Source organism: Aspergillus sydowii, assembly GCF_001890705.1.
Source record: "Aspergillus sydowii CBS 593.65 unplaced genomic scaffold ASPSYscaffold_3, whole genome shotgun sequence".
Taxonomy (NCBI): Eukaryota; Fungi; Ascomycota; class Eurotiomycetes; order Eurotiales; family Aspergillaceae; genus Aspergillus; species Aspergillus sydowii.
Window position 1 is genome coordinate 2,734,390 of NW_024467861.1, and position 8,591 is coordinate 2,742,980.

The 8,591-nt window shown below is 49.1% G+C and overlaps 2 protein-coding genes across 2 annotated transcripts; one reads left to right on the forward strand and one right to left on the reverse strand.

Moving 5' to 3' along the window:
• Positions 1 to 240: 240 nt before the first annotated feature.
• On the forward strand, positions 241 to 4,368 carry ASPSYDRAFT_148181 (proteasome regulatory particle lid subunit RPN3; the record flags this gene model as incomplete). The annotated part of the gene is made up of 5 exons (XM_040841788.1): positions 241 to 727; positions 796 to 2,087; positions 2,150 to 2,270; positions 2,916 to 4,117; positions 4,207 to 4,368. The coding sequence occupies 5 exons, from the start codon at positions 241 to 243 to the stop codon at positions 4,366 to 4,368; spliced, it is 3,264 nt and encodes a 1,087-aa protein (XP_040705150.1).
• Positions 4,369 to 5,348: 980 nt separating this feature from the next.
• ASPSYDRAFT_43297 (1-phosphatidylinositol-4-phosphate 5-kinase) lies at positions 5,349 to 8,580 on the reverse strand. Its single transcript, XM_040846617.1, has 3 exons — positions 7,390 to 8,580; positions 6,350 to 7,310; positions 5,349 to 6,296 (listed from the first exon to the last, which is right to left on the reverse strand). Exons 1-3 carry the CDS (start codon positions 8,514 to 8,516, stop codon positions 5,841 to 5,843), a joined length of 2,544 nt encoding a protein of 847 aa, XP_040705151.1. The 5' UTR covers positions 8,517 to 8,580; the 3' UTR covers positions 5,349 to 5,840.
• Positions 8,581 to 8,591: the final 11 nt, after the last annotated feature.

Consider the following 8,591-nt stretch of genomic DNA (forward strand, 5'->3'; position numbering starts at 1 on the left):
CAGCCTTGACATCACATCACCACCTCATCAATCACACTCTTGTCGTTTCGTCAGGCCTCATCCTTCATCCACCCTTCGATCATTTGGTGATTTTACTGTATCTGTGGCTCTCTGTGATCTCCGAGGCTTGTTTTTTCCAGCCGCCTTGGATAGTTGCCTTCAAACACCCCTTCATTTGCTTTTGTACCGCGGTCCCCATTTTGCTCACCTGAGCTCCAAGCTACACGCACACCAAAGACAATGCCAGCTGAGAGGCGTTCTTTGAGATCAAACAACAAGTCAGATACCTCTTCGTCTGCTAACGGTGAGAAGACTCGCTCTGGTTCACAGAGTTCGAGCTCCAATAAGGATAAGCCACAGGCTACTCGCGCCGCCACCAACAAGGCCAAGTCTACGAAGGCTGCCTCTTCGAACACCGCTTCAGACTCCGGTATGGGAGATCAACGAGATCAGGCGCAAACTAATGGTGCCGATTCAACGAAGAATGGCATGAATGGATCTGAGGATGTCGAGATGGAAGAGGATACGGCAGGTGGGCCTACATCCTCATTCAACGCCAACAAGGACCGGAAAGGTGACCAGAAAATGACTGTTGTAGTGCCACCCACCAAGGGCTCCAGGGTATCCGGCGACAAAGGCCAGGACCAGGAAGGCGATATGTCCATGGAAGGTACCGAAGGCGAGGAGCCTGTGTCTGAGATTGACCCTAGGACCAAGGCAATCCAAGGTTTGTTGTCACCATATAACTGGATCAGATGTAGCTCGCTAATTGGGCTATTTTTCTACGCAACTCAGATATCAAGACAAACTTCACGTTTCTCGAACGCGCTGTCACCCATTTCGATCCCAGGTTCACTCTCCGCGTCTTGAGATCCATATCATCAATGCGCAAACAGATCACATCGGATGTGCTAGCAGAAATCATCGTTAATGCTCACCCAAAATCAAGCACCTTCGCGTCGTTCTTGTTGAGTGCGATCGATCAAGGAAACGCTTTCGATGAGGCTAGTTCAAAGATGGAAGTTGACACTGACAAGACGAAATCTTCTACAAAAGAAGTTTTACCTGAGATTGACACTTATCTGTCTATCCTAGTTCAAATTTATCTGTATGATCGAAAGGAGATTCAGAAAGGCGCCAAGTTCTCAACAGGTCTGATCGAACGACTTCGAACGCTTAACCGCCGTACACTCGACTCTCTTGCCGCCCGTGTGTACTTTTATTATTCCCTCTTCTTTGAGGAGATCGCTCCTCTTCCACCATCTCCCGCTGCAACGGTCACTTCGATCCGCCAACCACTGCTTGCGGCTCTTCGGACGGCAGTCTTACGAAAGGATGTCGATACCCAGGCCACTGTGATGACGCTTCTTCTTCGCAACTACCTGTCTACCTCTCATATATCACAGGCTGACTTGCTGATTTCGCACAACCACTTCCCGCAATCGGCATCGAACAACCAAATCGCTCGATACCTTTATTACTTGGGCCGCATTCGCGCTATTCAGCTACAGTATACCGAGGCTCATGGTCACTTGATCGGTGCTACCCGGAAATCGCCCTCAAGCCACAGTGCGCGGGGATTCTATCAAGCTTCCCACAAGCTTCTTGTAGTTGTTGAGCTTCTGATGGGCGATATTCCTGACCGTGCGATATTCAGACAGGCGGCTCTTGAACGAGCTATGCATCCTTATTTCCTGCTCGTTCAGGCCGTCAGCGCTGGTGACTTAGATGGATTCTTGAACATTGTAAATACGTACAGTTCAACTTTCCGGAAGGATGGTACCTACACTCTCATCCTACGCCTGCGCCAGAACGTGATTAAGACGGGCATCCGCATGATGTCTCTCTCCTACTCTCGCATCTCGCTCAGGGACATTTGTCTACGCCTGGGCTTGGATAGCGAAGAGTCAGCCGAGTATATTGTTGCCAAAGCAATTAGGGATGGAGTGATTGAAGCAACCCTAGACCATGAGCGGGGGTTCATGAAGAGCAAGGAAGTCGGCGATATATACGCCACTAGGGAGCCTGGCGAAGTCTTCCATGAGCGTATTAGGGCATGTTTGGGTCTACATGACGAGAGTATTAAGGTAGTTATACATTGGCAGAACCTCCTCCTATCCTAGAATGCTAGCTAACTTCCTTTTTCCAGGCCATGCGTTTCCCGATGAACCAGCATCGCCTTGAACTCAAGAGCGCGCAGGAGGCAAGAGAGCGGGAGAGGGAGCTGGCGAAGGAAATCCAGGAAGGAGACATAGACGATGAAGATGCGGGTGGAGACTTTGATGCCATCTAAGGGTCCTCGACGGGTGCTAATGCGCATGCCAATTTGCGATTTTCCCTCTCACTCCTAACTCCAGACTTGCTCTTGTTTGGAGATGATGGGGGAGTCTTTCTACTTTGTGTTCCTATTGCAATCTCACTATCATTCGGGTCTTGTATGAGGGCTGATGCTCCAGTATTCAATGTTTCCTATATTTCCTGGGTTGTTTCTTTCCATCAAGAGGGCAGCTGCATTAGTTCTGTCATCTAGCTCACGCTCTTTGTTTGGTGGGTGCATGCATATTTCTCGGAGAGCCTTTGTAACTCAATTGATATTTTCTAGATAAGAGAGGTTCTACGGTGAGACGTAAATTGACAATAACAGAGGCTGTGCCTTATCTTAGCATGATAAATGGTAAACTAGGTGTTGACTGTTGAGGCTCCGTTCCGGCCCGATTGGCGGTCCGTCGGCGCCGGAGAAAAACTTCCAAGATTTGCGGACTCGACCTCAAAAACGCGTCACAGCTGCATTTGCTTCCTCCAAACAGTGAGGTCCTGCACTCTCACTAAAGTATTGCTATCATATCCATGCATATGTTCCATTGAAAAGTCATCTACTTTCAGCCTGTCTGCATTGAGCATGAAAGCTCGCACAGTTCCAGCTCGCAAGCTGGCACTCGCATCACCGGTCACACCGCAGGCGACACCGATATGCTGGCAATGCCTTCGCAATGATTTCCTCCTAGACCAATACCAGTTTCAAACGCGCAAATACCACCCTTCTCGGCGGAAAGATGCTTCTCCCTTCGGCGCCGCCGTTTCTGCAGCCCAGACACTCTTTAAGGGCTTGCCCAAAGCTCCTCCTGGCATATCGGTTGACCCGCTGAGGATCGTAGGGAAAGAACTCAAATTTCTCAGCAAGAACATCCGCCAGCTGCTTGGGTCGGGTCATCCCACTCTGGATAAAGTGGCGAAATACTACACCCAAAGTGAGGGCAAGCATATGCGTCCGCTACTGGTACTGCTTATGTCCCAGGCAACGGCATTAACTATTCCACCGCAAAAGCGTTCTGTGTCGGCTACAGACTCCAGCTCGTCTGTGACAGTTAATGACCCCATTACATCTCCTTCCGTACTTGCCGATACCAATCCAGACTTCGACCGATTCACATCTTCTTCGTCCTCGGCAGCAAGTCAATACGATTTCGCCGGCGATGAGAACATCCTTCCCTCTCAACGACGACTAGCCGAAATCACCGAGCTGATCCATACCGCCTCCCTTCTCCACGACGATGTCATTGACAACGCCGTCACTCGTCGTTCCTCCAATTCCGCGAACACCCAGTTCGGAAATAAGATGGCTGTTCTGGCTGGTGACTTCCTGCTCGGTCGTGCCTCCGTCGCCCTGGCGCGCCTGCGCGACCCCGAGGTTACAGAGCTACTAGCTACCGTGATCGCAAATCTCGTTGAGGGCGAATTCATGCAGCTCAAAAACACGGCTGCCGACGAGAAGAACCCCGTCTTCACAGACGAGACCATCTCATATTACCTCCAGAAAACCTACCTCAAAACCGCCAGTCTGATCAGCAAATCGTGCCGCGCAGCCGCCTTACTTGGACACAGTACACCTGAAGTAGTCGAGGCAGCCTATTCATACGGCCGCAACCTGGGACTAGCGTTCCAGCTTGTAGACGACATGCTCGACTACACCGTTAGCGGCGTGGAACTTGGCAAGCCTGCCGGTGCAGACCTTGAACTCGGTCTCGCGACCGCGCCCCTCCTTTTCGCCTGGAAGCAGAACCCCGCACTAGGCCCCTTGGTTGGCCGTAAGTTCGGTCAGGAAGGAGACGTTCAAAAGGTGCGCACTTACACCCCACTCGTTCTACTCGGGAACCAACCCACTCCACCCTATCATGGAAATAGATAGCTAACTACTCTTGCTTTTAGGCCCGCGACCTCGTCTATCAAACCAACGGTGTCGAACAAACCCGAGCTCTAGCCCAAGAATACGCGGACAAGGCCATCGCTGCAATTAGCCCCTTCCCGGATAGCGAAGCAAAGGCCGGTCTGATCGAGATGTGCGTGAAGACCATGAACCGGAGAAGATAAGCACATTGGCGTCAGCTTCAACTGCTACATCCATCCTTGAACCCCAGTTCAAAATTAAGCTAAACGCCAAACCATTGGCTCAGTTGCTATTGCGACACCATTGATCGGAACCTAAGGGCGTGGTCTATTTGATACATCAGTGTTTAGATGGATTGTTTTTTTTTGGATTTGACACTCGGCTCCATCTTACCGACATGACATTATCTTATAGAGTTTTGTCTACCTATATGTATGTACTAGTACTTTTATCGTTTGCGCTATCCTGTTTGGTTATCTTTATGCGTTTCTTCTCTGTATCATATATTCATATTGATCATCATTTTGATAACACGGCTTGAGAATCTGGGAAATCATAGTATACTTTACATAGACAAGGTAATCTTAGGGCCATTTATTGATTGTGCTAGGCATGGCTGTAAAAGTGGATTGTTATCTCACAAAAAGTACCACCCGACAGCTTAAATATTTCCGACCAAAATGTTATATAAAATAGGAAGATAGACAGAAATCAATATGCCGGAAAAGGTTTTAAAAAACAAGTGCGTATGTATCCCAAAAGCAAACAATGCGATGTTGGTATCAATTCTCTACTCACGCATCTTCTATCGGTTCTCTATAAACACGGGGTGATAAGAAAATCATGACTGCCAAAAAAATCAACAAAACAAAAACCGACAAGGCTAAGCCGCTCAAAACATTCTCACGCGAAACCCACGTCGGTCCCCCAGGCAAGTATACAAGTAGGAAAAGTAAAATAGGATACAATGCCAAATGATGATAGTCAGCGCAAATTATGTCAGGCCAGAAAAAGGCAGGAAAGAATGTGAGCTGCAAAACAGCGACAGGTTGAGAAGCCCAGTAACTCTGCATTCTTGGATAGCAACAAAAGAAAAATGAAGTCAACGGATGACATATAGTGAAGGGTATTCTGCACGCCCTGACAGAAACCAAAACGTTCTGGTCAAGCCTACTGCAACAGGTGTCGTTTGCAGGCAGAAGATTCACTAAACGAGATCGTAACATATAAGAGAGAGAAAAACTGAAATGCGAAGAACTGTGAAAACAATTCCAAGCACTTCAAATGAGAGTCGAATCAGACATTGTCTGATATGATAAGCGGCAGAGCGTAGATAGAGGGGCAAAGAGCACGGTCGATCCAAATTATCCAACAAGCACGAAACCCAGGCTGCTGGAATAATAATATCAACAGCAGGCAACGGATTTGGTGCAACAGTGCAGAATTATCGGCAGCTAATGCTTTCACCTGCATTAATCGTTGGAGCATCAGAACTATCACTTTCAGCTCAGTGATTGATGGGCATTCATAGCGAACGTAATGAAGGACTACACCATGGCCCTAGAAATGAGGAAAATGGAAACATTGCGAGTGGGATATCATCGAAGTCGCCAAAATGAGGATCAAAAAAGTAGGGCGTTCACAAGAGATAGGAATGGTCGGATATTCCTGTTAATCAAACGGAGACAGAGAGATTTGGCCTGTCTTGAAAGGCTCCGTTCTGCTTTTCGGACAGCTGAGTGTCGTGACTCGGTGGTAACGGCAGCTCCTTGTCTAGACGAGGGCTACGTTGACTGTGTCCACCAACGCTACTGGCCTCGCCAGCTTCGTCAACGATCGGTAGGGTATTGGGCCCAGAGGGACCAGCCTCTGCTGGTTGCTGGACAGGAGGGCCAACCGAAATGTATTCTGACGATTCATTTTCCGTTTGTGGCACGGGTCGTCCATCAAAGTTTGTTTGCTGGGCCGCTTCCGATTCTCGGTTTCGTTCTGCCTCCTCCTTGGACATTGTTATTTTTTTGATAAAGTTGACGAAACGGTCGCCGTAGCCCTCCGGGGGTATCGGTGATATTTGGGTCCGATCATTGGTAAGGCTCTTAAAGAAATTTTCTATCCTTTTAATCGTGCCATACTGCTCAAATGGTTAGCCTATATATTCAACGAGTACACGTAGGAGAGACGAACGTGTGTCAAACAATCAATAATCCCAAGGTAGTAAATTTCTTGGCCAGGCTGGCCGTTTTCATGGGTAGCTCGAAATCCGCCGTCGTCAGAATAAAAGACATGGAACTTTCTCTCATCGAGAATCTCGTCCGGCATTTTGGCAGTTGCCTTATCAAGCGGAACTGGGCGCTCCTTTTGGATCAGCATTCGAAGCTCACGCGCTTTGCGCTCGTTCTCCAATTTTGACGGTGTGCGAATCAACATATTGGGGTGGATCTCCTCTTCACGGTCAGCGCCGGGTTGGAAGACCTGGAGAGTCTTATCACGGAGTTTCTCTTCATTCCCTTTGTCCACATCATGTATACCCACCAAAAGGGAATAGTCCATGATTTTAAGCCGTTTGAGAAGTTCCACGTCGCGCTTAAGCTGGGCCAAGAAGAATTCACGTTTGCCTGGGCCGCATTCTAAATGGCGATTCCTTCGAACCCAGTTCAGGTCCTTCATGGTAGACCGTGGGTGATCTTTTATATACTCCTCGCTCACCTCACGCCCAATCATGGACCCTTTCAAGTCGAATGTGGAGTGGATATCACGGTGCGGGGGGAAGAGGTTGTTCATCACAACGAAGTGAATCTTCCGGCCATATGCCATCTTGACTCGATGGAGGCCGTAGAATTGTGAAATCAACGTATTTGGGTTTTGCTCCACGTGTTTGTAGTATTCGGGAAGGATCTTTCGCAGCAGTTTGTGTTCGGCGTGGTGGATCGTTTTGATGATGTACTTATAATCCCTGGAAAAGTAGAAAAAGCTGCCGCTCTTCCCTGGCGAACCTAGTTCCGAAAGTATATACTTGCTCGTAAGAGACATCAAGTAGTCGGCGGGGTCAAGCCGAAATTTTGACCGCAGTCGACGGAAAACCCACGGTGCATAGTCCTTGAACTTGAAATCGTATTGAGCAGACGGCGTTAATTCGTTCCCAGTTCTGTAAAAAACGAAAAAGAAAGAAAACCGTCAGTAACCACCAATTATAACAGGAACCTCACAAAACTGTTGCAACATACATATCGAAAGAAAACTTGTGTTTCGCTTCAAAATCAGCAGGGGTCAGCTCCCGGTCCATTTTCGCATTGATCCTGGAAACGGTAAACCGAATCCCCGTGAGCATGTTGTAGGATGTAACCCAATTGGCGTGATTTCGATCAACCTTCGTTCCTACCACCACCCTGTCATCATCTTCCTCTTCACGACGTCTCCTTCTCGAAGCTCGCCTTTGCTTGATGGCTTCCGCCCATCGAGCTGCATCTTCGTCCGGGTTCGCCTCATCCATGATATCGGACTGATTCGTTCGGGTGGTGCGCCGAGTCAAACCAAGAGATGAACGGCGAACTCCCGCCGTAGGAGATAAGCGACCACTGCTATATGCAGAATCATCTGGCTGATCGCGGCTACTTCGACGGCCACTTGGATTCCTCGGAACTTGTAATGTATGTCGTTGTCGAAAGCTAGAGTTCGCAGAATCTTGCGTGTTGCTCCGGTTGACGCCCGCAGCGACTGGCGGGGATGAATGACGATACGAGCTCTTCTGAGTCGGGGACAGGCGTCCGGAGTCCGGGGAAAGATAGCCACTATTTTCCGGAAAGGAAGTCGACAGTCGTGCCGCTGAAGGATTGCCCGTTGTGTCGGAGCAGACTAACTCATCAACAGATGGTCGCGAGTAATCTCCGTTCATCATATGTTTTCCATTAAGCGATCGGTGGTTCACCAACGATCCATTGGCCGGTTGACTAGCAATGGACGCCGTTGTTGAGCCGACACCTGTATCGGATGACTTGCGGGGAAATTCTTTATCCATCGTCATCGATGATGTTCTTCCATCCCTCGGTTCTCGAGCGGATCCATTCCCTAATGAGTGTAGACTTCCATCCTTTGACTGCAGGAAATCTCTGTTATAGGAACTGACGCTCGATCGCGGCCCGGTCAATGAATAACTGCTACCGTTCGGGAGATGGCGGTCGGTCGGGGGAGTGTCGAGGTGATTAGAGTCACCATTGGGCCAATTCGTCCACACAAACGTATTTCCTACAGCGTTCTTATCGTGTGATCTTTCTTGAGGCGCACCGAACGAACGGGGTTGTGTAGTTGTAGCGGTGGCCGTCTGGGAAGGATAATCGTTCGAGAATGACGGCATGGTCGCGGGCTGGACGCCGGGAGGTGCGAACGGCGCAGGAATGTTGGAAAGGCAAGTCGAAATGAGTCGGGGGGG

Coding starts and splice junctions, on each gene's coding strand:
- ASPSYDRAFT_43297 (XM_040846617.1), bottom strand. CDS start 8,516: ATGCCGTCATTCTCGAACGATTATCCTTCCCAGACGGCCACCGCTACA. Junction 7,311..7,389: donor CACAAGTTTTCTTTCGATAT/GTATGTTGCAAC, acceptor CGTTTTTTACAG/AACTGGGAACGAATTAACGC. Junction 6,297..6,349: donor TTATTGATTGTTTGACACAC/GTTCGTCTCTCC, acceptor CCATTTGAGCAG/TATGGCACGATTAAAAGGAT.